General features: G+C 42.6%; 2 protein-coding genes across 8 annotated transcripts in view; both read right to left on the bottom strand.

Moving 5' to 3' along the window:
- Positions 1-461: 461 nt before the first annotated feature.
- LOC134059836 (GTPase IMAP family member 8-like) lies at positions 462-10,211 on the bottom strand. 7 transcript variants are annotated; one of them, XM_062516352.1, is made up of 11 exons: positions 10,087-10,211; positions 9,443-9,581; positions 8,208-8,319; positions 7,986-8,082; positions 7,723-7,756; positions 4,588-4,686; positions 4,304-4,396; positions 3,921-4,144; positions 3,080-3,748; positions 2,906-2,983; positions 462-2,136 (listed from the first exon to the last, which is right to left on the bottom strand). In XM_062516352.1, the coding sequence occupies exons 2-11, from the start codon at positions 9,544-9,546 to the stop codon at positions 1,130-1,132; spliced, it is 2,517 nt and encodes an 838-aa protein (XP_062372336.1). In that variant the 5' UTR covers positions 9,547-9,581; positions 10,087-10,211; the 3' UTR covers positions 462-1,129. The 7 variants fall into 7 exon arrangements, with proteins under 7 accessions (XP_062372336.1, XP_062372334.1, XP_062372337.1 ...); XM_062516350.1 differs by having other exon boundaries at positions 9,447-9,581; XM_062516353.1 differs by lacking the exon at positions 8,208-8,319.
- An 8,225-nt stretch (positions 10,212-18,436) lies between these two features.
- LOC134059686 (myeloperoxidase-like) overlaps positions 18,437-27,612 on the bottom strand; it is an 18,008-nt gene continuing 8,832 nt past the window's right edge. Inside the window, exons 4-16 of the mRNA XM_062516142.1 lie at positions 25,820-25,995; positions 24,733-24,865; positions 23,419-23,548; positions 23,075-23,281; positions 22,623-22,986; positions 22,324-22,484; positions 21,924-22,182; positions 21,644-21,814; positions 21,179-21,416; positions 20,044-20,243; positions 19,457-19,574; positions 19,275-19,316; positions 18,437-18,554 (exon numbers count right to left, since the gene is read on the bottom strand). Coding sequence (XP_062372126.1) covers positions 19,468-19,574; positions 20,044-20,243; positions 21,179-21,416; positions 21,644-21,814; positions 21,924-22,182; positions 22,324-22,484; positions 22,623-22,986; positions 23,075-23,281; positions 23,419-23,548; positions 24,733-24,865; positions 25,820-25,995 — 2,146 coding nt within the window. The 3' untranslated portion in view covers positions 18,437-18,554; positions 19,275-19,316; positions 19,457-19,467. The remainder of the gene's footprint in view (positions 18,555-19,274; positions 19,317-19,456; positions 19,575-20,043; positions 20,244-21,178; positions 21,417-21,643; positions 21,815-21,923; positions 22,183-22,323; positions 22,485-22,622; positions 22,987-23,074; positions 23,282-23,418; positions 23,549-24,732; positions 24,866-25,819; positions 25,996-27,612) is intronic.

Genomic DNA, 27,612 nt, shown 5'->3' with positions numbered 1-27,612 from the left:
GCCACAAGGACACCACCTCATAGGAGAAAGGTTTGACCGGATAGGATGTGTTATACCAAATCATATATTTTTTTTGGGGGGGGGGGGGGGGGGGCATTTTCGCCTTTGTTCATAGGACAGTGAATAGAGTGACAGGAAGCAAGTGGAGAGAAAGATGGGGTGGATTCGGGAAATGACCGCAGGTCAGACTTGAACCTGGAGTCCCCGTGGGCACTCGGTCCTGTATGTGGTATGACCGCTGTAGCCTGTTGCGCCACAGCGCCACCCCCAATTGCATTCTTAAATGAAAATATATAAATGCATTTTTTTGTGCTCTAAACAATATGCGTGTATGTAGGATATTGTTGTTCTGTCAAGAAGGCACAAAATAATGATTGTGCATGACTCCTCAATGTCCTTAAATTCAATAGAATAACATGCATTCTGCATAGGATTAGGATATAAACGATGACAAACATTATCAATAGCCAACTTATGTGATTTATTTTTTTATCAAAAAATTAACAAAATGAAGAAAACGTAAAGGTTAAATTAAAATACAAATGAAGACAATGATTTATACATATATCTGGGTGACATAGTTGATGCAGTAGTTTATCTAAACCACCAGATGGGGCTGTGGTGCATTGTGTCAAAGCTTCAACAAACTTTAGCCGTAGGAGCGTCACTTAAAAAGCTTTGTTTTTGCATATTACCAACACTGCTATGCCCCTTAATAAATCCAGCCCAACTCATCCATCATTAAAAAGACTTCAAGGCTTGTATAGTTTCACCTGATGACAGTAGCCATCAGGTGAAAGAAGCAAGCTGGCGCCTCCTTGTGGATAAGGTGTGTTTATGAAAGTGTGCTCTCCCAAGCAACACACAGATTCGTTGAAAAGTACTAAGAACTTCATAGGAGCGTTCTTCGAACGTTCTTAGAGCGCTTCTAAGAAGTTCTTAGCACTTAAGAGCTTCTTAACAAATTTGGGAAACCCGACCAGTAACAGTAGCTGATCCTGTCCACTGTGTCCCAATTTAAATTCACATGAAATAATAAAGTGCATGTAGTTCATAGTAGGCTTAGCAAAGTTCGCAAACGAAAAATCTAAGATGCAATTTACTGAGTGCAACTAGTCGAAGCCTTAGTTCAATGGTAGGAAAACCAGGCACACAAAAAGGGAAATCCAGTGTGCACAATTGCACCACTTATGAACCCAATCAGAAAAGTAAGATAATTCTGCATAAATCCACTCAGAGAGAGCACACACACAAACAACCACTTTAGATTATATTCACATTTTATATCCTGTACTCTCCTCAAGAAAATAGCATGTGATATACCTCCACTAACAAACCCGATCAGATCCCTCCAATTCTGCTCTCTTGTTGCCGTGATGTTCTCCCTTAATTCATTAGAAAGAGCGGTTGCATTTGCAATCATGGCAGTCATCTCGTGTTTAATCTGTTTGTTAATCTTCTGCTCCATCTTTTGTTGTTCCATTTCAGCCTCTCGAAAGTATCTTTCCATCTCCCGCCTCTTCCGGTCTTCTTCATCCCTAACAGTTGTTTTCACCTGTTCACGCAGGCCACGGGAATAGGAGTAGCCTGCATTCGATCTCAGCATGGCCTCCATCTTCTCCAGCAGCCCCTTAACCTGTTGCTTCCCTTCTAGATTTATATTTTTGAAGATGTGATATCCTCCACCAGCACTACTGACCAGAGTCTTAAGTCCAGAGCTCTCTTCCAAAAATCTCTCCACACGTGTCTCCATCAGGTCTCCTCCCGTGAACAAAATAATGGTGAACTTCAGAGCCTCCTCTCCCAAGTTAGTCTGGATCCACTTCAATGTGGTGTCGTTCTCCTCTTCGAATCTGTCCAGGTGAATCACCAATAAGAAAATGTGGGGTCCTAGACTTGTCTTTGCCTTCTCTGACAGCCATGAACCCTTCTCTACTGCGATTCCTGGTGTGTCAATAACAGTGATGTTTCTTCCTTCCACAACTCCATGTTGACTCTCACAGTATTCGGCCACTGGTAAAGCAGACATCTCAGACTTAAACGCCTCTCTGCCCAAGATGGTGTTTCCTGATGCACTCTTTCCTGCCCCAGTCTTCCCCAACAACATCACACTCACCTCAGGAAGGTCAACAGGACCTGTGGGAACACAATGACAGTGAAATGTAAGTGTGTGTGTGTGTGTGTGTGTGTGTGTGTGTGTGTGTGTGTGTGTGTGTGTTGTTAGATACATTATCAGTGTAGTTAGTTAACACAGTTTCCAAGGAATTGGAAATTGGGAAATTATCCTCCCCCAGGGTTCGATAAGAGACATTCTCTGATACATACCCCTCCCTTCCCTGTGGCTGAACTAACAGTACACGGTAACACTGTTAGCATAGCTCAGCATCATTTACTGGAGGTGGGTTCAATGCCTTTAGCCTACAACTCTCAAAAGTGACAAAGTAAACTTCCTAACAACTCCAAAATGGTTGTGTTCTGGTTGTGTTCTGTTGTTGTGATCTGTGTATTTACCACATTTAGACATAATTAATAATGTAAAATGAGACACAGGAATTTCAAAAGCAGGCACATAGGCCAACACGTAATTGTATTCTCATGTTCTCATAAAATGACTGCCCACATGGCTGTTCTTCGTCAAGTCACAAGATATAAATAAGAACATTTTGGACTTGTTAGGAAGTTTTATTTCATCTATTTTAGGAGCTATGCACTAAACAGATCTAACCCATTCCCAATTAATTATGCTAAGCCAGGCTAGCTGAGGGGTTGTCAGACAGCATTATTGCATAGTACACAGAGAAGAGAAAGGTCGCCTATGTACCTTCTTATCTACTGTAACTCTAGGATGGACGACAGATAAGCTCATTTATCAAAGAGTGGCAGTGTGTCTTTAAATGTAGCCTACCTTTAGTTATGTGGTGGAATCTGAGAGTCTGAAGTGACGTGGTGACACCAAGCACAATCAGCAACATCCATGGAATACCTGAATTTACATTAGTGAATACAGACAAACCTTCGTACTGTAAGTGTGTAATATATTCAATATCACATAAACATATCAATCAGTTATTGATATTACCTGGAATATTTGCCTTATTTTCTCTCAATTTCTGCTCTCGATTCTGTTTTCGTGCTTTCCTTTCCTCCTCTTGTTTTACAGCTGTCTTCATCTTTAGTTTCACTTTATTGTTGTTGGCGTAACCTGCATTCTTCATCAGTGTATGGTCAATCTTCTTGATGAGTCCCTTTACTTGATGGTCTGTTGGAAAGTTGTCATTCAAGACATGATGTTTACCCTCCACACGATCAAGAATAGTCTGAAGTCCACAATTGTCATTTAGAAATTCTTCAGGATTTTGATCCATCACGCCTCCTCCAGTGAACAAAGCGATGGTGAACTTCAGAGCCTCTTCTCCAAAGTTGCTTTGAATCCAGTTAACTTCTTTGCAGTCCTCCTCAGCGATTCTCCTCAGTGGAATCACCAATAAGAAAACATGGGGTACAAGTTCTTTCATTTTCTTTGCTGACAGCCATGAACCCTTCTCTGATGGGATTCCTGGTGTGTCAATAATCGTGATGTTTCTTCCTGCTGCAAGTCCACTTTGACTCTCACAGTATTTGGTCACTGGTAAAGCAGACATCTCAGACTTAAACGCCTCTCTGCCCAGGATGATGTTTCCTGATGCACTCTTTCCTGCCCCAGTCTTCCCCAACAACATCACTCTCACCTCAGGAAGGTCAAGAGGACCTGTTAAAACAAGGCATGAAAGTGATGAGATGTTATGTAATGTTATGAAAGACTGCATGGTTTAAAAGTGGATGTGGAATCTGGAGTCAACACAATTGACAACTACACATTTGGTGCAATACAAAAATACAATTCTGATTCATTATGTTTATAAGGAGACACCATATCTTACCTGAAATGCTCAGCGAACTCTTTTTTTCTGGTGACACTCTTGGTGTCTGTTCAGGAACTAATTGATGTGAAGAAAATGCTTGAGCCTTATAGTGGTCAGCCAGGTGGTTCACACAGAATGAGGCACTGCAAGTCTTACAATACTTTGCAGCATTGTGGACATTCCCAAGGCAGATGTCACATATTGTTTGGTTGTGTTGAATGGATCCCAAGTGGCTTTTAATACTATGTATTAAATAGTAAAATAAATATGGTCAGTTTATATATATTCACGTTTCATTATACATTCATCAGGAATTGTCTGAAAGCTTAAGATGAAATCAGAGAAGTGTTTAAGTGTGAAGATTATTAAAAAATAAAAAAGACATTTGATACAACAGTTACCTTTCGTCATCATATTCACCAAAGTCAGGGTTGATTTCTTTTTGCATGGATATGATTTCTGCAGTTTCAAAACTGTGAGTGTCTCTTCCGTTTCTGCATTTTCATGAGAAGGACAGAAATCATGAGTAGGATGCTTGGTCACATGAGAAGTATATTTATTATATTGGATATTGGAATTGGAAATTGCAATATCCTATATCCTAAAATTCAGTGTAGTTCCTTGAAAGTCTGCCTTGAAAATATTAAATCACCAGATTGTACAAATCTAAGCTGTGTGATCTTACATGTGAGTCTGTGAGTGAGGTTGAGCATCAGGTAAGTCAGTGCATCTGGGCATGGAGTTTTTACTCCATATTGCTGAATCAGCATCATCCTCATTGATTCTGCCAAGAAAAAAAAAGTAATTTGCAACAGCATATTAAAAGGATGTAATACATATACATATACATATTGAAACATGATTTTATTGAAATAAAATGGATATAGCATAGATTTCATAATTTTGAAAAACTGACAGGACACATGAATGTGAAAAGTTTACTGTTTTCAATTTCACTTCAATTGTTGTAATACAACCCGAATTCCGAAAAAGTTGCATGGGACACTTTGTAAAAAGTGAATAAATAATGCTATGATGTACAAATCGTGTCTTGAGAATAGAACAAATATACAACATCAATGTGGTAAAATATGTGTAATCAAATATAAGCTGATTGAATGTAATGCCAGTGTAAGCCTTGATAACTTCGGAGGAGGTTCTCAGTTATATAGGAATTCACGTACAAACGAGCTCGAACTGAAAGAACTGTTTATTCATCACCAGCAACAGCAATAATCCAAACTTTCCCTCTCTTCCTCTCCAACCCTGCAAAGCATTCTGGGTCTTGTAGTTCTGCCACAATGGGTATTACAGTTCTTAGCAACACGTCATTTTTACCACTGTGTCACGTCATCTCTTCATTTAACAGCATTCTGTAAATGTTTAGGAACTGAGGAGACCAGTTGCTAAAGTTTTGAGAATGAAATGTGGTCCCATTCTTTCCCGATTTCAGCTAGTCAACAGTCTGGGGACATCTTAATGATGTTTTTCATTACATGATGGGCAAGCCATGATGCACACAGACCATTTTATTACCTGGACTCAATTCTCAAATCTTTCACACATTTCATGATAAAAAACATTATTCTTATGTTGTTTCATCATTTGCCCAGACAAGTTTACACACAGAGTGATGAACATCACCACATCTTTACTTCTAAGAGTCTCTATGAGTGATGTTGTGGTCATTTGATTAGAAACTGATGTACAGCTGGGCAGTCATAATCCAGCACACATGGCACATTCAACAACCAGACATCTGTGGTCCGCAACCGAATACACATGCCCATTCAGACTGATGGCATGTGTGCCTACTGGTTATAACCGGAGGGTTGCCGGTTCGATCCCCGACCAGTCCACGGCTGAAGTACCTTGAGCAAGGCACCTAACCTCTCACTGCTCCCAGCGCGGCGCTGGTTGGGCAGGCAGCTCACTGCTCTGAGTTAGTGTGTGATTCTGTTCACTGTGGGATTATGACTGCTCAGCTGTACATCAGTTTCTAATCAAATGACCACAACATCACTCATGGTGTTGTTTCTCATGGTGGTGTTCACTTATTCGGTTAAATGCAGAGAAAAAAAATCCCTGAGTCATGGGATCAGAAAAGTATATAAGCTCAATCTTTTAAGATTGAACATTAGTATGGGGAGTCTATACTCTTTATTTCTACTGCACAAGAGGCATGATCAATGGGCATCGTTCAAATGACTCTGTACGCTTGGATAGTCCTTCAACCAATCAGACCAACGATCCGGTGCGTCTTTTGCATAAGATTGGAGCCAAATGTTGTGGACAGGATGGAAGCAGGGGAGATTTCCAGTCTGAGTTGCCGGGCAAAATCAAAATTCGCCGGCAGTTATAGGCAGGGTTCACCACCTCCACCAGTCCAATTCTTAAATCCCCATTCATGGTTCCAGTTCACCTAATTAGTTGTGAGTAAACTTCCTCCTTTTATTGTCTTCATCATTTATACAACTTTTCCAGCCTTTTGCTACCCCTGTCCCACATTTTTTGAGAACAAATTTCAAATTATACATATTTTCCTTGAACAGTTGATATTTTACAATTTTTTTGAGCTATTCTCAAATAAATGTTAACATGACTTGTAAATCATGGCATTATGTTTTATTCACATTTTACAACGCATCACAACTTTTTTGGAATTTGGTTGTAAAATATTCAATTTGCAGGGATATTTTCCCCCTTAACTATCAAAGTAGGGACAATTTAACCAAATCTGAGGAAATGCAGGCATCTCATACTTTAAGTATAGTTTAAGCTCAGTCATTAAAGTAAATAAAAGTAAAAATGCACCTTGTGTGGGGGTCATTAGCCTTCATTGGCATTTGCTCCTCCTTTGTAATGTTCTATTCGGGACAATTGATTGACTTACTGATTTAAATTCATAAATAGCCTACTGGATAAGATGAGGGCAGATTCAGATTTACACAAAAGTATTTGCGTTTTATTTGACATACTTTACATTTCCAACGTATTTTTGGCAATTAAAGCACATTTAGCCACAGCAGTCATAAAAAAATATCCCGTCAAGATCCTGAAAGGCGTTAAGACTGTTACATTAAGACTGCATGTAAAACTCGAAATCAGCGTACTTCCGGCTTCCAGGCAGTTTAACCCGAGTTTAACTAGGAACCAGCTGATCCTGCACAGCAATCACATTCAACTTTGTGCACAGCTGTGTGTTTAACTCCAAAACCTCCATTTAAAGGAGCACGGTTCTAAAGCGTAATTTAATAGGATTGAAAGATAGATGTGGCTCATTACTCATGATCAGAATGGCATGTTGGGCATCAGTTAATGACAAGTCAGCTGGAGTAAGTCTGACAGTGGCATATTGGTGGATTTGGGCAGTGTATCACAAAATCACACATCTGCTGACGCAAAATACTGTCAGAGATAAGAACACTGTGAGCAGTTTAGCAAGGCAGCACACCCTCTTGAGTTTCTTTTATGAAATGCTGCCAGGTCAATGTCTACCACATGCACACACACGCGCACAAACGCACATGCACACACACCCACATGCACACACGCGCACACACACACACACACACACACACACACACACACACACACACACACACACACACACACACACACACACACACAGTTATGCTATGAACAATGTGATTTGGAGTAATCAGCACAATGCTCCTACCTGGACTCAAGTTATTGTATGGCATGGTGTCTGACTGGTGGACATTACTTACAAGGGAAGAGCTACACTGGAAATACCCTGGAAATGCACTTCCAAGTAATTGGTCAACAATCAAACATTGCTTCTCTGATAAATACTTACCCATTTTGAACTTCAGTCATCTGCCAAGATAAAGCTATGACACATCAAATGGTGTGTCAAAAACAGCAAGTTTGCAAAAATACTTACAGATTAATGGACAGACATAGACAATGTACCACCATATAGATGGTAATAATGTTGGTTTTCTTCTGAGAGCAAAGCTCTACTGACTGCTACATGGGTTCTTATCATTCCCTTTAGTGTAAAATCACTATTTCCTCCACCAATCCATCACCAGCAATTCTTTATCACAGAGTTCCAACCTTCACAATGATTCCTGAGAACAGAACATTGTTTTCCTATGGTCAAGGTCTCGAAAAACACTGGGGTGTTTTTGCCAACACTGGGGTCCTGCATCATCTGATGGGCAGAGATGGTGGAATATATAAACGCTCAGCTGACTCTTGGAGTTTACTCACAGCAAGACACTGGTGTGGTGTGCATGCAGAGGGGCAATCAAACATTCCTGAACAAACCTAAGGCACCTTTTTATCTCCCCTGGATCTTTCCATCATGAGTGCAAAACTGTTCCTCCCTCTCCTGGTCTGTGTTCTCATGGGAGGCCTCGGGGCATTGGCTCCGGATGGCAGGATTAAGCTGTGTGGGCGCAGGTTTGTCGGCATGGTCACTTCATTGTGTGGAACCTCGCGACTAAGGTGCCACGCTTCCGAATTTGACAAACCCCACTTGGACCTCTACAGTGGGTGCTATTTTGAAATCAAACTCCCTCTAGCCCCAACTAGACATTGACAGGTGCAACCACCCTCCCGACTTCAACCTTGTTTGTTTGTTTATTTTCCAGGCGACCTCCAATACCGAATGAGCAGTGACCAGGTCCTTACATCTACCAACGAGGAGGTTCAGAAGCAGCAGCAGCAGCAGCAGCAGCAGCAGAAGGAGGGGACACCTGAGCAGACAGCTCATGGCTCACCAGCATGGGACCCTCCAGTACACTGCTGCCGCGTAGGCTGCACCATCAGTGAGATAATGCAGCTCTGTTGACATCCTCTGATCTGCATTAAACACCTTGCATTCATTTAATGATATGGTGAAATAAAGCATGTGTCAATGGATGGAACTGTGTGTGTGTGTGTGTGTGTGTGTGTGTGTGTGTGTGTGTGTGTGTGTGTGTGTGTGAGTTGTTACACAGCAATCACCTTCAACTTTGTGCGTAAACCTCTGTTTTAAGGAGCGCGGTTTTAGGCTTAACAGGATGATTTTTCTGACTTTTGTGGTTAAATGTGCTTTAATTGCCGAAAAACGTTGGAAATATAAAGTACATTTTAACAAAACCCAAATATTGTTGAAACATATCATGAAATAGTCTAGGCTACTTTTGTGGAAATCTGAATCTGCCCTCATCTTATCCAGTAGGCTATGAATTTAAATCAGTCAAAAGTTGTCACGAATAGAACATTACAAGGAGGAGCACAATTAAGCAATAAGCCCTGAGAGGCCGTGGTTTATGTGTAATAGAACAGCTAGGGGTGTTGTTAGGCACGACGTAAAGAAATAAATATTATTTGAAAAGATTGTTATGAAAAAAGATGAATTAATTAAAATAATTAATATGATTGCAAAATGTCTGCTCCTACAGTATATATGACACATTAACATGCATTTCACAGGCCGATAAAATGTGACACTAATTATGTAGCCTACACCACACAGATGCATTTTGCCTGGTGTATGTTTAGGCAGATCAAATACGTAGTCTTACCCACATCGATTCGTAAAGGCTGGGTTGCGCACGGAGCCATGGAGTTGATTGTGGGTGCAGTCCCCATGCAGCATAGTTTTCCCATAGTTGGGCTGTAGCCACATTGTGTGCTTGTCCCTCTACCATGTTTTCATTGATCCTAAAACAAGAACAAGTTTGCCACTGTACATGAGCCAACAATCATCAACATATGTCTGCATAATTATTTATCCTCATAATGATGTGCCCTATAAAATATTCAGTGCTTAGATTAACAACTAATAGCATTCAGCCTATTCCACTAATATATAACTTCTGATAACTTTACTGCATTAGATTGCATTATAAGAAAGCATTATTCTGGGCTGTGTTACAGCTCAACTACCAGCAACACTAGTTTAACCTGGCATTATTGATTGACTTCATGAGATAGTGAAACAACAACAACAAGAACAGTAATAGTAATGCAATTTTGATTGGCAAGATTTGACATGAGACTAATTTTAACTCAAGCTTTAAGTCTAAATATGTACTGTAGGCTACTCAGCAACACTAACTTGAAACTTCAGCGGTTGTTTTTCTCTCACAGAGTTATAAGCCTTAGGTTTGTACAGGTTTGTTAGGTTAATTCATTAACTGAGTAACTTACTTTCTAACAAACTTACCTTTAGAATTATATGGTGCGTAAATAGCAGATTTTGAATCTAAAAAGGAAAGATAAAAAAGTTCCATTTCGCTTCACAACTCCTGATTCTCTTCATGAAGCCCAACAACTTCTGTCGCAGTTATTAATCGACCAATCAGCTCCCTCTGCCCTGCGAGCTGCACCAGAGATAAGCCTTGGCCAACCAGAGGAATCATCTGTCTACCCAAGATATGAAAATATGAATCCTACTGTATGTCAATGTAAATGCCAATGGCAATGTCAATTAATTTGTATAGCACATTTTAAAAAAAAACAACAGTTGACCAAAGTGCTGATGGTGGCAATTCCAATCTACAGTAGGCTAGGTCTCCTCTACTATAGCTTAAATTTGATTCTATTGCTGTAAGCTGTTTGGAATAAAAGTAAATGTCAATGAATTCAAAATAATGCATATTATCATAATATTAGGTATTCATAATGAAGACAGGTTACCATGTATGTGCGTTTAAGCTTGTCCTGCTTGTCCTATTAATGGGAATCATACGGGCACTATTTTGATAGATGATTGCATCAAAATCGCACAAATGAAAAAAACAATGAAAAGGCTCAACACAACATGGAACTTTGAAGTATCATCAGTGTCTCTACACATGCACTCAAGCATTGAGAACACATAGTTTACTAAAAAGAAAGGTTTTGGACAACTCACTCCTTGACTGACAAGATGGCGGCGAGCAGTATAACCAAGTGAGTTGTCAAACCTTTCTTTTCAGTAAACCACAAGATTGCACATTGCACAAGCTTTGAAATATGGTGTTTTTATGGTGTTTTAAAATTTAGATTGCCATTAGATTGCCATCAAACCAGGTGCCATGATTCTTTGCTACAGGCTTGTCTCCATCCTGCAATGGACCTAAAAATGGCAAGATTTGATTCACCATGTAAAGTAGAACAGACGTTGTGAGCCAGGCCACCTGCACATAAATTCCCAAGGACCCCCAAACTCTGGACTGGAAGCCACAAAAGGGGGGCAGATTCCATATTAACACTTACAGTATGGATTTAGAGGATGTCATCTTGAAGTTCCTGTGTGTGGCCTACATTATAATGACAGGCTGTGCTCACTGAAGTGGAGTGGTGCTGGGGGAGATATTGAAAAAAAATGGCATGCAGGCTACTGTGGGGAAAATTCCAGTAACTAGACAACATCTTTGCTGTTAAATGTCTTCTCGGGTTGTTGTTGTCCAATTGGACAATTACACTTTAATGAAATGTAGACATTACAAGGATGATCTGTTATTTGGCTTTCCTGTGACCTCCAAAGTCAACCTCTCTTGGGAGTCTGGAGTGATTCTCTTATCCATGACCTGTGAGGTCAACTGTTTTAGGGAGTCTGGAGTAATAGCTTTCTTATAATGAACCTTTTTATCATGACAGTTCTATTTCACCTTCATTATATAATGTATGTAAGCCCATCAGGAATACCCTGTATAGTCTGAAACAATAGCAACAATAAATAATGGTAAGACGTTAAAATTAGTTAATGACAATCACCATACTAAGCTCAATCTTTTAAGATTGAACATTTGTCTGGGGAGTCTATTTATTTCTACTGCACAAGAGGCGTGATCAATGGGCACAGTTCAAATGACTGTACGCTTGGATAGTCCGTCAACCAATCAGACCAACGATCCGGGTGTGCCTGGTGGATAAGCCGGTTTGTGATTGGACCCAGCAAACATGGATAGGAAGCAGAGGAGATATAGATGTGCAGGTTTCCAGCCTGAGCTGTAGGGTGAAGTCCAAATTGCCTACGTTGATCAGGCTTTATTCACAATCCTCAGTGTGCAGCTAGGCCTTAGCTAATCACAACCAGGCAATGTAAATAAGTGCATGTCCTCTGCAGTAGAATATCCAACCCTTGAGATGGGGTTTTGGACACTAGCCAAGGTCAATCACAGGTTTCTGCTCTTTATATACTAAATGACGGACACCTGTAGCCAATCAGAGTGTACGTTGCTTGATTCCCATGGCGGCCATTGTGTAAACAAAATGAGGCTCCTGGTTACTCTGACTATGGGTGCCTTTCATATAGGGATTTATCGGTCCTAATTCTTCCTCGATCCTCGTTCACCGGAAATCGCTCACAGTCGACATCACGAGGAGGCCTCATTCAACCAGAGGAGGCAAGACCATAGACCGAGTTCATCGGGCTTCGTCCCTCCATCCTCCGCTCGTTCCTTCGTCGTTTCCTTCACAAATTCATCAGTAGGAGGGACTATGACCGGGGGAAGGATCGAGGAAGGAAGGAAGGACCGATAAATCCCTATATGAGAGGTACCCTGTATCTTTAATGCATTTTTGCCACCTACTGGCAAATGTATAGAACACAACAATCCTATGGTTTTGGTAACCTGTAGCCTCGTTTTGGTTGGCATGTGGCCGGAATGTGAATAAGGCAAAGTCATTGCACTGGTGGATGGGTTTACTTGACTGGGCAAACCAAGGCCGACCTGCATGTGATTCGATTTCGCCCTACAGCCCATGCTAGAAACCTCTACATTTCCTATCTTACTTCCGTTACAAATCTGCAGGGACCAATCACAAACTGGCTTATCCACCTTGCACACCCGGATCGTTGGTCTGATTGGTTGAAGGACTATACAAATGCCATTTAATTTGAACTATATGCTCATTGATCACACCTCTTGTGTAGTAGAAAATACAGAGCAGACTCCTCAGACTAATGTTCAGTCTTAAAGATTTAGCTTGGTCTGGTGATAGCCAGCCAATAGTGTGTGCCATCAATATGACAGGGCAAGTCTATTAAGATTACATACATACCACAAAGGCCTGCTGTAGCCTATGTGCTGACATCACCCAATTAGGCTACGCTGTAGGCTACTCTACATCCGCTTCTAATCAAATTACCACATCACTCACACGCACTACCCAGTGTTATTTCAAAGCTTTATAGGCTATGTTATTCCTATAGCCCATGGGTTTCAAAATATTATTAAATTAAATATAGGGTTTCAGTTTCAGGGTAGTTGCAGCCTATTTTTGTCAGAACCATGACTATAGCCTAAGTCAAGTCCTCCAGAAGAAAGCTGTTTAGGCTAGTCAACAACTCTAGCCTACATCATTTTATATCTTCTTTATTTACACACCACAAAATCGTTCAACTGGCAACAGCCTACAAAAAGTAACTCGTATAAAAAAAAAATAATCAAGCACATGTGCACATCCATACATTCATCACTCAGTGCAATTCAATCAGCCGTTAGTCCAAAGAAAAATATTTCACTGAAATGAAGCAAATGAGTCCAGAGGTCCAGACACCCAGTTGGCCAAAACTGCCAGTTAGTCGAGTGAACTTCAGAAAGGCCAATCATTCGGGCAAGTGACGTTAAGCTAGGCTAACAGCTGACGTTAGCCAGCTAGCTACTCGGCTCAGGACTATTCGTGTTATTGAGAGAGGCTTCTTGAGAGCGAAGTTTCAAGTAAGTTTTTGGATCCTGTAAGCCTGGGAGATGGTGAACGTAAATGTCTTTCGAGTTCTTGAGTCTTGCCGTCGTTCCAGCCTGTCTCATAATCTCAGTGACGAGGTACTCCAGCACACCAGCCATGAAAACAGACGCTCCAGAGCCAACGCATTCAGCATAGTTTCCTTCACGGAGTAGCCTATGAATTCGTCCGATAGGAAATACAAGTCCGGCTCGAGCAGTACGTGCAACTTTCGCTTTTCCAGTCGCCTTCATGTTGATTGACAAAACAAGGTAATTCTTCTTTTAAGTCAAACCATAGCATAGCTGACGGGGTGTTTCAATCGCTGATCTACTTGTTTCCTCTACTTCACGCACCTTCTGTCGTTGATACGCGCGCGTGCGCTGTGCGGCTCTTCCTGTTTCCATATGAACCGCAGATTCAAAACTGCACTTTGGGCAGCGCTCGAGAACATTAATTGTGGGCGTAGGGCAGCACATGACAAAAGTAATCTAGGCTACCTACTAAACATTTCAGTGTAACAAAGAATAGACACAAATAAAGCAAGTCACAAATAGTCTAGATGTGTTATCCATAATACGTGCTGGTATTTGCACCGTGCTTTAGGATAGCCTGATAGAAGTTTCATGTTCGGAGGTTTGACAAAGGTGGGAGTAGCCAAAAGTCACACATGCAGCAAGTGTCAAGTAGACCTACATAGGGTGCCTCTCATTATGCCTCCTCGATCCTCGATGCTCGATCCTCGAGGGGCGTTCCCACTGATCTATAACTAACACTGGATAGACTATCCCATTGTTTCCCCCCCATCATTCTTTATGTAGATCAGTGAGGATCGAGGCATCGAGGAGCGAGGGAGGACGTATAAACGCTACATGAAACGCACCCCTAGGCCGTGCCTATTCAGGTCCCTTTTCATAGATGTAGCCTAATCAAGCACCATGCAGTCAGAATGGTAGGCCTATAGCCTACACCAGCAAGATAGGTCCAGATAAGTCAGGTCATATTTACATTAAAGTAACACATCAGGCAGTATGAGGCCTACCTACCTTCAAGAGGCAAAAAGAACAACTCAATGCACTGTGAAGCAGACAGACTATTAGTAAGTTGTTTGAAAACATACTCAATCAATTTCTACAACATAATATTTTCAGACATTTTTTGGAGATATTTAATGTAGTACATGTACATGGGCATGATTTGCTTTAGGTTCTTTGACAAATTCTATTATTTTGGTAATATCAGTTTTTTTTCCCTTTCAACTTTAAACAATAGGTCCGAACTATTATTTAATTTCCGATTGGACGAAAGGCATTCCATGAGTCAGCTGGTGGGCAGCGACTTCATAATGTTACATTTAAGTGAGAGAACGGGGGAAAATAGAGAGTGATGAACGCTTAAAAAACTGAATGTCATGCTGTAGTCTCTGGCAGACAATAGACAAGTAGCATAATATCCCATATGCATCCTTCAGTCTTTCCTGCTATAGGGGGCTGCATCCCGAGATGGTAATTATATGTCAACAACACTATTCTAGTGTTGTCTGAAACAGAGAGGGAACGATAGAATAAGAGAGAGAGAGAGAGAGAGAGAGGAGTGGAAGAAGGAGAATAAAGAGGGAAAGGAATCACAGTCACTTCACTTGTCTGCCTCAAGGAAAGCCCTCACTATCCCAACAATGGATGTTGCATGCTCTTTATAAGAGAGCAGTTGAAGAGACCACATTGCAATGTATGGTAATTACAGAGATAATCAAATAGTGAAGAACGCCGCCAGTTCTTCCCAAACTGAAGATACTGTATGAAAAGCATACATTATTGTAAAAATTTTAACTTTCAACACATACAATGTACTGTAGGGAGAATCTCAACAAGTTTATGAGAACCTTTAAAGTATATTTTCTGCTAAAGCTATGCAGCCATGTAACATATAAAACACACAATACAATATATAAACACACACACAATAGCACAAAATATATTTTTTATGAATTCATTTTAATGAATTGATTGTGAAGTCTCAAACCAACTAAAATAAATTAATATTATTCTGCCATGTATCAGCTTCTTGTTTGTAAGCATCATTTATTAACAAAAATATATCAATGCCATCTAACAAGGTTGTTGGCTGCATTTGCACTCTATAAGTAGGCTGGGTGAACCATGCCTGAACTTCCGGGGAATTTGAATTTCTTCAAACAGAAACTAGCTCATCCAAAAGACGCACTGGATCATTGGTCTGATTGGTTGAAGGACTATCCAAGCATATGGAGTCATTTGAACGATGCTCATTGATCACGCCTCTTGTGCAGTAGAATCAAAGCGCAGCCTCCCCAGACTTATGTTCAATCTTAAAAGATTGAGCTTAGTATGGTGAAAACCAGACTACTCTGTGAAATTAAATTGAAATTGAAATTTGACGAATGATCAGCCATATTTGCTGCAGTATATAAAGTGTGAATGCAAGATCAGTGCCATCAGAATATCAAGTTTAAAAAACAGTAATAAGATTGTTTGATATAGTTTTACGGAATGCGCAAGAGATTATACTGTATTTACATGCCTATGCGCAATATAGCAGTGAAAGTAAGTGCTGTCCTCTCTTGCCCTGAAGGCCCGATCACATTATAGACGGCATACGCTGCGCTCACCGCTAGGTTGCTCTTGGTTGAGATAACGTTCTACGATTTTTGTTGTTGTTACCGCTCCTATTTCTATGGTTACTGCTGGGCTCCGCGCAAAAGTCCATTCACTTACAGCGCGCCGCGGTCAAAGTTGAACATGTTTCAACTTTGACCGCGGCAAGCGCAACAGCGGCAAAGCGGCAAAATGCCGCCGGCGCTGCGCTTTGCTGCGCTTAGCGGCAGAGCCGCTTTTGCGCTCTCAACCCATTGAAATGAATGGGTTTCATAGCGCATGCCGCCTGTAATCTGATCGGGCCTTTAGACTGTGAAGAGGATGTGTCCAGTAAAGAAACTCTCTGGGTTAAGTCCAGACCCCCCTCGGCTGGCTTCCAGCCACACCTGATCCCCCAGCCCAATATTAATATTAAAGAGACATATGCAAATTTTTCATAGTCATAAAATCGCTCAGAAATGGTTGTTTTGCTTGACTGACCAGTTTAATCGAAAACAGTAATATTTCCTCCCGCCCCCAGTGTCCCTATCCGCTATTGCAACCTTGCAGTTTCTGCAGTAGACGATCGCTCCTTGTTTACATCTGGAAGTCAGAGACGCGTAAGGAACAAGAAGAACCACGCTTGCAATTTATATATTTATATATAGCATATACTGTATATATAGAATAGAATAGAATAGAATAGAATATATACTTTTTTGATCCCGTGAGGGAAATTCAGTTCTCTGCATTTAACCCAATTTAACCGAATTAGTGAACACACAGCACACAGTGAACACACAGTGAGGTGAATCACACAACCCAGAGCAGTGAGCTGCCTGCCCAACCAGCGGCGCTCGGGGAGCAGTGAGGGGTTAGGTGCCTTGCTCAAGGGCACTTCAGCCGTGGTGGACTGGTCGGGGATCGAACCGGCAACCCTCCGGTTACAAGCCCGATGCGCTAACCAGTACACCACGGCTGTGTATACATATACATAAACACGCTAAAGCTGTCGGGGAAGCTCTGCAGAGAAATATGAAAGAATAAAATGAGCGAAAACGAAAAACAAAACCGAAACCATAGATGAAATCGCCAATCCTGCATAGTTCCTCTTTAAGAAAAATGATTGAACTTTTGCCACAAAATTCAACATTTGCAAACATAAGTACTGTATTTACCCTAGTTAAAGGTTGGGTACGGGATTCGCAAACGGACGGCAGAGTTTGAACATATACAACCTCAAGTCCCGCCCTCCATGCACGAGCGACAATTCAAATGCGTAGCGCGAGAGCTAAATGAAATGCCAACCTGGCGTCTACAGCACTATGAGCTCTAGTCTCCATACAATCACTCACATCAACTTCCCCAATTACATTCTTTATTCACCTCCAAAGGGTTGTAGTACATATGGTTCAGTAGCCATAGGTGTGTATATTTGAACAGAATCTGGTTTGTTCTTACCAGGGCGATTATCTCCTGAAATAGCCTATCCGAGTTTAGTGCTGGCCCGTTGGTTCGCCTATTCCACTGTAGCTCCAAGCTGTTAAGTTTCGATTTCATGTTTACAACACTCTTCGTGTCACGGTAAAATGTCATTTTTGCTAGCTCATTTATTGCGTGGGTGATTGAGTTTCCGTAGGTATCCGCTGCCTTAGTTTGTATAGAAATGAAGTGACACATACAACAAGAGGGGAACATGGACGTGCAGCAGCAGGCAGTTGGTTTCGTTTCAGCACTGACTCGCGGTCAGTCACCAGCTTTCGAAAGGGTCGCGCGTGGTGGGGAGGGGGAATAGGAAGAGGAAGACGTTAGATTGACGAACGAGCTGTGAAATGATGGTATGGGGTGAGGAATACTATTGGCTGGAGTTTTTCGAGCCCTGCCCGTTCCGCAGATGATTGACGTGTTTAATTTCCATTTCAGTGCTTCCAACTTAGTGGCTATAAGTGGGTTAGGAATAGGATTTCAAGTGATTTTGCAAAAATGGCCAACAAAGCTAATTCCATACCCTACCTTTAAAATGAAAAATCAATTTTACGATTTCACATTTTAACATCGATTTAAACACATAATTGCGATTACGATTTTAAATCGATTAATTGCACAGCCCTACCACCTTCCAAAATGCCATGCAGAAGACCTCAAACTGGTAGACACCTGCAGGTGAATTTGCCGGTCTGTGTGCTGTAGTGGCCCTGGCCGTTGTAGGTGTCGTGGGTAAAGCGGAGGACTCTGCTGGTGAAGGGGATGGAGCCCCCGAGGCGGACGGAGAAAGCTGAGCGAGGTTGTTGGCTGCTGCTGCCGCTAGGGTGCATGGGGGGACCAGGGGGCCCGGGGGGACCCCTTATTCCCTGGGGCCCAGCGGGACCTGCAGGGTTACACACACAGAGGTACGGTCAGTTTCACAGCCAACATTCAGTATGGGTAAACATGGTCAGATTATGCAAAGCAAGGAATGTGACAGGAAAGAATATATGGATACAAGTGTGGAAAACAGCTCAGCTCTGTTATCATTTAGCTATGTAATCCATAGCTAATCTATGTAATGTAATCTATGTAATGGCAACACGGACAATAACAGAGTTGACATTTCCCGTCATTTTGGCTTATCTCCACATGCTAGCCTCAAACTACTGTAGCTACCACATGGCATGTACTGTATGAAACCAGAATTTCATGGAGTTTAATAATATTACTGTTTTTCTTTTTAAATGATTGAGAGATTCACTCCAATATCACAATAACAGAGTTGACAAATAATTCATCTGCTGTTGGTGCATCCTCAACATTTTGTGCAAATTAATTAGAGAATTCCGCACTGCCAATCTGCCTAATATGCTTCCTTAAAATCAATGTGCATCATTGAAAATCATTGCAGACTTTTTGCAGTTTTATAACAGAGATAACAGAGTTGACAAGAACATTGAGACAATTTTATAACAGTTAATTAATTCATCCCAAAAAAATTGTTGTTAGATATATTTTTTTAATTTAAGTTGAATCAATGCTTTGATTAACAACAAAAAATGAAGTACTGTAAACAAAAACATTAGCAATATGTACAAATAATACAATACAAACAAGTTACCTCGTTCTCCAGCTGGTCCTGGGATAGGCTCGGTGTCCAGAACTGCAAAAATTATGAAAATGTTTAAATATTTTCCTGTCTCTAATATCTTACAACAAATCATCATTTCAGAGAATAATCTAAACTGATTGATGAGATGAGATTAGGATTTGAAAAAAAAAAGAAACTATTATCTTGATTACCTTGTGTGAGGTCAGAGAATCAATGCACAATATATATATATAAATATATATATATTGTATACAACATGCAGAAGTAAATCCTCTCTAACCTTTTTTCCATCGTTGACAATTTGATTGCCTGGAAGTTCAAAACAGCTTCATGTCAACCACCAAATTGGCAATTTATCACAGTCTTAAGGCCCGTTCAAACCAAGAACGATAACGATAACGATAACTATAAACAAATATCGCTCTCGCTAATATGAATGACAACGTTCACACATAAACTATAACGATAACGACATGAAGAACGATATCGTTGTTGATCACTTTCAGAGCGATTTTGAGAACAATAAAAAGCTAACAGCCAATCAGAACCCATAATATTCTAGCCATCACATTTAACATGAGGAGAGACTTTTCTTATCGTTGGCCAGTGTGGACGCTTTTGTCGTTATGGTTATAGTTATCGTTATCGTTATTGTTCTTGGTGTGAACGGCCCTTTACAGGTCACTTCATATGGATCATTATGAAGACACAGAAGAAACACACACACACACACACACACATAACACAAATGTGCGGTTCATCTCTAATGTCCACGCACCTGTCTCTAGCCATGGACGGAGATCGAATGGAGGGAGGTCATCACATCTTTTGTAGCCAGACCCGCGGGCTGTAAAGAGGAAGGGGTTAAAGGGAACATCTCTGATGCCAGTGTTGTCACAGATGATGCGGGCCATAGAGACCGAGGCCAGTGAGGTCTTCTGTGCCCTTGTGAACACCCCATGATTCTCCCACCACAGCCTGCAAACACAGTGTAAATGTCAATGTCAATTCATAGCACTTTAAAAAAACAGCAACAGTTGACCAAAGTGCTGTAAAACAGACAAACAAGAAACATCCTTAAAGCGTAAGTTTGGCGGAAAATGAAAATAAAGCTATTTTCTGAATGAAAATACATCAACTAAGCCGTGGAGGAAGTAATTTTCGCTCATCACGCAGTACAGAGCTAGCACTGGCAGGACCTACAGCCCAAAATCGCAAACAGTGGGTTAGCACAGGGCTTTCAGCCATGCGCTTTCAAAATCGCATTTTAAACCACTAACATTGCTCAAAACAGCGGCAAACCTCGTCAGCAGCTTGCTCTAGGTGTCTACACATAAAACGAAGCACCAACAACACGAACCCAACGTTTATTAGACTGTTATGAACACTAACCCCTTCCAGTTCCTCACGAAGGAAAGTCCACAAGCTCTCGTGTAAGATCTCGCGTGACATTTCTGTGCTTCAGACTGGGTTGTGGTCTCGAACTGATTCTACGTGTATACAGACTATTCCAAAGTTTACAGACTGATTGGTGCTTCGTTTTATGTGTAGACACCTAGAGCAAGCTGCTGATGAGGTTTGCCGCTGTTTTGAGCAATGTTAGTGGTTTAAAAATGCGATTTTGAAAGTGCATGGCTGAAAGCCCTGTGCTAACCCACTGTTTGCGATTTTGGGCTGTAGGTCCTGCCAGTGCTAGCTCTGTACTGCGTGATGAGCGAAAATTACTTCCTCCACGGCTTAGTTGATGTATTTTCATTCAGAAAATAGCTTTATTTTCATTTTCCGCCAAACTTACGCTTTAAGACAGTGAAGGGGCCCCCTTAATATAAGTAATATGGCACCTACAGCGCGTGCTAACACAAGCCATATAGACACTCCCCCAAGGACCCCCAAGAGTTCCCCCTCCATCTCACCTGTCCCCATCACGGATCTTCTGGAACTGGGTGGCGATGAGACAGACAAAAAGGGGTCCCACGCGGCCACCAGGGACAAAAGGTTCCGCCACACCGCCAAGCCAAACGTCAATGTTGTCAGGGGATCCGTACAGCTTCAGGAGCTCACGGGCCAGGATCTCGTTCCCTAAGACCTTAGCCAGTTGTGCTTCTGTCTTGGGCATAGAAAGACCACAGAACTGGCGCCATGCGTTATACCCTGGAGAGAGCAAAAGATAGGGACAATGAATTACAGTTGCTGAGATAAAAGACATCAAATGTTCATCTGATGACAACTGAGAATACAAGCACTGTGCAGAGAAAAAATGTGAACTTTACTAATATTTTCAGAAATCCTATAACTCGTTGACTAGTTAAGCACAAAATACATGTAATGTCTTTGGACGGTAAAAGTTATCAGTAAATTAGTCATGTTTAGCGCAGTACCCGGTAAAGCATGATCTCTGCCTCGCTGGAGGTTAATGGCGGCAAGGTCCAATGCCAGGCGCTTTGTGAACTTGAAGAGCTTCTCCCGAACGGCGTCCACCATCATGTGGTCCTGGGCGTTCAGCTTAGACGGTCGCCCCACCAGGCCCCGGACCAGAGGGTCAAGACCACCTTAAGTGGGGGGAGCAGGAAGTTAATGGGATTTTGAAGCTCATTCCTACCGTAAATGGCTGGAGTTGAAGAACTTTGACCATATTCATTTTTGGATGCTCACACTAACCTTCAAAGACCAGCCTCCACGGGGTAGAGAAAGCTTTGACGAGGGGTACGCTGGGAAACTGGGGGTGATCATTGTAGTTCTCATCCAGACGAAACATCAGCGGCTGGACGGTGTTGTGGGCAAAGCGGTAGGCAGCCGTGGCAAACACGTTGGAGATACTGGGGTCCACACTGTCGTTGTAGCCCGAGTAAGGGCCCAGGTATTTTTTGTGCGCCTCTGGGCCAATGATGCGCAACAGGTAGTCACGGTACATAATTACCTGATATAGCACAGGTGTAAATGGGTTGAAAGGAGAGGTAAAAGATGAACAAGCTGAGCTTCACCATTCAAAATAGCCAAAGTAATATTAGTTAACTATGTGGAAGGAGAGGATACATGGATGTGTCCTCGGTTGCCCCACCTGACTGTAACCACCCAGGATCTTGCGGGCCTCCTGATAGAGGGTATCGCTGCTCCAGTGGGGGTTGAGCTGCCGCAGAGCCCGAGCCAGCCGGTTGTGCTCCCGCAAGAACAGAGTTTGGAGAGACATCAGGCCAATGTTCTCATTGACACGAGAATCACCTGCACACAACCAGCAGATGGGGACACAGGGTAGAGCTTGGTGTCAGGTAGCATATGAACATGAAACTTCCCATGGGGGAGAGGGAGAGCAATGGAAGAGTAAAGAAGAGGAGAAAACAGGAAGTAGGAAGTGATTACCTGCCACAAAACAAGGCACTTCCTCTGCAGTGGTGTCATTGGTGATAGTTCGGCGCGTGGCGCAGCTGTTTGCTGCCGCACTCGAGAATGGAAGCAACTCCCGGTTGCCCGAGGGGTCACGGAACCTCTGGTTGACGCGCAGTAGGCCTCCATCATTGGTGAGGTCACGCAGGTCACGTGCCTGACTGTCCTCCGAGCCGTACACCTGGCCCATGTCTATGAAGGCTGTTATGGAGTTGATCTGTTCACGTACGTCGGCCTTCCCACCAAACATGAAGGCGCCGTTCCCGGAGCCGCATGCTGGAGCCGAGCGGAACACTGGGATGCAGGCGTCTTGGGGCAGCCGGGGATCTCCTTTAGGGGCCTGTGGAAGGTACGAGCAAAAACGAACAGATAGGTGAGAAAGACACAAAGAAAGAAAAAGAGGAGAGGAGAACGTGTGTGTCACTGACCGGTATGGGGAAGCAGGGATAGGACTGCTCGCAGCTGGTGGCACAGTTCAGGCCACTGCTGAAGGAGCGTATGCTGGGGGAGGTCGGCGTGAATGTCAGGTCATGGTCGTTACACTGACCGAAGACCATCACCAGGTAGGACAACTCCTGGTCACTCACAACACTATTGTCAGTGGTGCTAAAAATACGGTTGGACACCTCTCTCACCTGATTGTGGGGATCAGAAAGAAAACATGTGGGAAGAATATGAGTCACAGATGAAAAGAGCCCATCATCATCATCATCATCATCATCATCGTCGTCGTCCTCAACATCATAAATCAACTTTGTCGTCATCATTTTACCAGAGGGAGCAGGAAATTGTTGTACTTTCTATTCCGGTCCCACCCTTTTGGTTGAGAAATGCCATCTTCATACTCGGCCGGCAGCCATCTGGCAAAAGGTGTGTTTGAAGCTCCAAGTCTTGGGTTTTTCCTAGGAATAGAAAGAGGAACACACACTAAGAATGTATTTTTTGACTGACAGTGGTACATGAGAAACATTACTCACTAGCCTGTTATTGTCAGTCCAAGTCAGTCTTTTCATTGTCTTGACGATACAACAATATTGAATGTGTTGAATATTATCGCAAATGTTTTAGCCTGCGATAATACTTTAGGCTCAGGCTTATAGACCCCTTCACAACGGATAAACATTCGGAGTGGCGTGACGTCAGTGGCGGCAGAAAAGTTAGACGGCTATTGAAAAGCACTAGTAATGCGGCTAAAATTAGTCCGTAATTAACCTTTGATGAAATGGCTAACGATATAAAACAGTATGTACATACACTCAGTGTACGGGATTGGGAGGATTATTTGAAAAAACGTTGAAAAAACGTACGTTATCAGGTGGGATCATTCTGACAGATCCCCATTCTAAGTGAATGGAAAGAAGACGTAGCAAGATTGCCCTCCGTTGAATGGCCAGATATTTATAATTACGTTATTGAAAAACCGAGCGTATACAGTAAGGAGAAGTGGCGGGTGTATAGATCATTGGATATATAACTATGTCCCAAATGGTCATGTCTAAGATTTACAATACAATGACATATCGGATGAGTTTAGTGTTGTCGCTGATGGCAGTTGATGGTTGTTTTGCCGCCAGCGAACGAAGTGACGTAGGCTCAGCAGGGGTCTATAGTGCATGCGCATGAATAAAAAAAATCAAGTCTGTGACTTGTCTTTAAAAGTCTTTTCCAAATATGTTAAAACTTAAAAGTATTGGTAGCATTAAAGGAACCGTATGTAAGAAATGTATTTCAATTAATCATAAAATGGCCCTGATGTCACTAGACAAATGAAATCATGTTCATTTCAAATATTCATATCACTGACAGCAGTAGTCCGGCAAAGTGAAGTTGCAGCCCTCAACTGATGTTGATGTTGTCATGTCATGTTATGTTTTGGCCTGATGCGCCACCCTCCACCTGTCCACTAATCACAAAGTCACTAATGTTTCGGCATCCAGGTTGCCAGCTCTGCTCTAGTTACCACAGCTGCAGCTACAAACGTGTCGGATTAAAACTGTTTAATGTTTTGAAAGTGATTGCAGTACCAGTTTTGGCCACAATCCTTTAAAGGAAATCCAGTGACATGAGGCTGATCTTGAGCACTCACTTGTTGTTGCAGACACTGGTGGCGGTGCGGTACTTGTTGATAAAGGGTGTTGTCCTGCAGGATGGGGGTAGGACACGGCTAGCACAGCCTGTGAGACCCTCAATGAGCTGCCGTTCCTCCGCTGTGATCAGGTCTGTAAGAGGGAGACACAGTGAGTCCTCTGATCTTTAGGCTATAACATGACGCCAAGGACATTTTTGTGGACCCCATATGGATGAGAGCAAAGTCAGAGAGCCATTGTGTGCTAGAACGCTTGAGGTGAGGTGGAGAGTGAGGGATTGAATGAATGAGCCAGCTACACTGAGGAATGATTAGGGGGGCAAATCGAATGAGCCAAACCAGGTTGGTAAATTTGCCAGGGTACCGGGGTACCCCCTACACGTTGTGATAAGTGTGATGTGATATTTAAAGGTGCTCTAATAGATGTTGGGTAACGTCACTTCTGTTGACGTTCAAACAAAACAGAGAGCTAGCTCGCTCCTCCCTACCCTTCCCTCCTGTGCAATTGAAACTCTCCTAAATGCCCATCTCGTCGGTGATTGACGGGACCAGTTTGTTATGTTTTTATGGTCCAGGCTGAACCAAGTTGTTTTCGTTGCAGTTTTTGGAGCCTGGGCTGTCCACAGAGACGAGAATTTTTCTTACAGTATATTCAGGGCACTGGCAGCTAGAGGATGGTGTGGTGATGTCTGCTGTATGTCACAAAAAAAATGTTTTAGCTTAGAAACCACGTAACATCACTTCACTAGTTCACCCGTTGGAAGAGTGAGTACAGAGAATGGCAAGTTTGGCTTGGTAGCTGGCCCTGGGATGCCAATAGCGGATATCACTTGTGAGTTATGACCGGTAACACCCCCTATGGATAAGGGAGCTAATGGTGAAATGGAGGAGCAGGGGAGGAGGTGGGAGGCTTTGCAACCCCAGCATAATGTAAAGGGCAGCAAGGGAGGAGGGTTTTATACCCTATGACCGGAAGTTGGGTGAGTGATGCCTGTCAATCAACCCTATGGGCTCCTCCCGAACTTTATTTAGATTACATCACTTAGAGCATCTTTAATGACCTCAGTGGGTTTTCTTCACATCTGACCTGTGGCGTTGATCGATCTCTTGTGGATGTGATGGGCCTTCTGGTGGATGAGCTCGAGGGCGATGTCCATGGTGTCGGCGGCCCGCACTGCGTTGCGGGTATCCCGCGCTGGCTGCTTCATCAATCGCAAAATATCCGAGGGGCTGACGTCCTCTCTGCGCACTCTGCTCAGACTCCTATATGGTGGGACATGGCAGAGCATGACCATACGTTCATGACCATACTTTTATTTTTTATACTGATTCACCCTCTTAAAGGGATAATCCGGAGTGAAATGCACTTTAGATCAATTTTTCGGACTATTGGGAGTACATACGTTGAGTTGACACCAAAATCATGTCATTCGGATGTATTTTGAGAAAGTTCGAGTTCACCGTTTTTAGCCAAAACTCGTTAGCCTGGAAGTGACCGGGGCAGGTCCTTTCGCCACTACAAAACGCTATTTTTATACCTCTTCCACTGTTCCAAACAACACTACACTTACGTGGTAGTGAGTAGAGGGTCCCTAAAGCCAAACCGAAGTATCCCCACGTCTTTATGTGGTCGGATAGAGAGTCCAGAATGAATTTAATCGAGTCAGTACCTTCCGGAAATGCCGCTGCGGCAGCTGCGCAACGCTTCAACAACACTTTACTAACATTTCCGGAAAGGTACTGACTCGATTAAATTCATTCTGGACTCTCTATCCGACCACATAAAGACGTGGGGATACTTCGGTTTGGCTTTAGGGACCCTCTACTCACTACCACGTAAGTGTAGTGTTGTTTGGAACAGTAGAAGAGGTATAAAAATAGCGTTTTGTAGTGGCGAAAGGACCTGCCCCGATCACTTCCAGGCTAACGAGTTTTGGCTAAAAACGGTGAACTCGAACTTTCTCAAAATACATCCGAATGACATGATTTTGGTGTCAACTCAACGTATGTACTCCCAATAGTCCGAAAAAATTATCTAAAGTGCATTTCACTCCGGATTATCCCTTTAAGCTAGTCTGGTTTTCACCATACCAAGCTCAATCTTTTAAGATTGGGCGAAATTCAAATTCCCCGGAAGTTCAGGCAGGGTTCATCCAGCCTACCCTTAAAGATGAACTGAACTGAAATTTGAAGTAAATGTGATATAACAGATGTATTGTATTTCTTCTCATTGGTACAATGATTAAAATGGCTGGATTTGTTAAAAGGGACAAAATGATACGGTGAAAGTGGTGTTGTTGTTACACGGGCGCCGCCATGTTGGATTTCAACAACCAGCTACGTCACTGGCATGGTAGGTCAGTCTAGCCAGAGACACGTCTAGCGCCTATGACTAGCACTAGTTGCGCAGCATCGTAGATAGTGAGTCTGTGGCTAACAAGAGCCCATTTGGGATAACTGACATGGCTAAGGACACGGAAACTAACAGGACTTGGCCCCTGGCTGCAGTAATGAAATGTATAAGGTAACAGCTGGGGTTGAGTAACCTTTTCCCCGCAGGGTACTTTGACAAGGAACCAGCCCTCAACGCATAGTTAGTCCTATCTGCCTAAACTGGCTAGCCCTCCGACAGCCAAGGATTTCGAGTCTGAAGCAAACAAGTCAACAAACTATTTAGAGAGCTGTGCTTTTGACACAACAGGGTCGGTGACAGAAAGTCACTTTACAACATCTTACAAGCCCAATTGGATTTTGAAAAAAGTTTCCACGAGTCAAGTGATGCTACCATACGTGCGGTGTAGAGCAAACCACCGATGCTATCTGCCGCAAAACAGGGCGCTGAAACGCAAACGCCAGGCAGGGGTTTAGTTATCCCCAGCA

The sequence above is a fragment of the Sardina pilchardus genome, chromosome 16 (assembly GCF_963854185.1).
Source record: "Sardina pilchardus chromosome 16, fSarPil1.1, whole genome shotgun sequence".
In the NCBI taxonomy this organism is placed as follows: domain Eukaryota; kingdom Metazoa; phylum Chordata; class Actinopteri; order Clupeiformes; family Clupeidae; genus Sardina; species Sardina pilchardus.
The sequence above is the reverse complement of the archived record's forward strand: the minus strand, read 5'-3'. Positions and strand labels throughout refer to the sequence as shown.

What these genes read in the sequence shown, in the direction of transcription:
- LOC134059836 (XM_062516350.1), bottom strand. Translation starts at nt 9,568, where the DNA reads ATGGTAGAGGGACAAGCACACAATGTGGCTACAGCCCAACTATGGGAA. An exon ending in GATCCAGGGGAGATAAAAAG is followed by an intron (nt 8,083 to 8,207) that starts GTGCCTTAGGTT and finishes TCTGCCCATCAG; the next exon opens with ATGATGCAGGACCCCAGTGT. An exon ending in AAATAAGGCAAATATTCCAG is followed by an intron (nt 2,984 to 3,079) that starts GTAATATCAATA and finishes ATGTAAATTCAG; the next exon opens with GTATTCCATGGATGTTGCTG.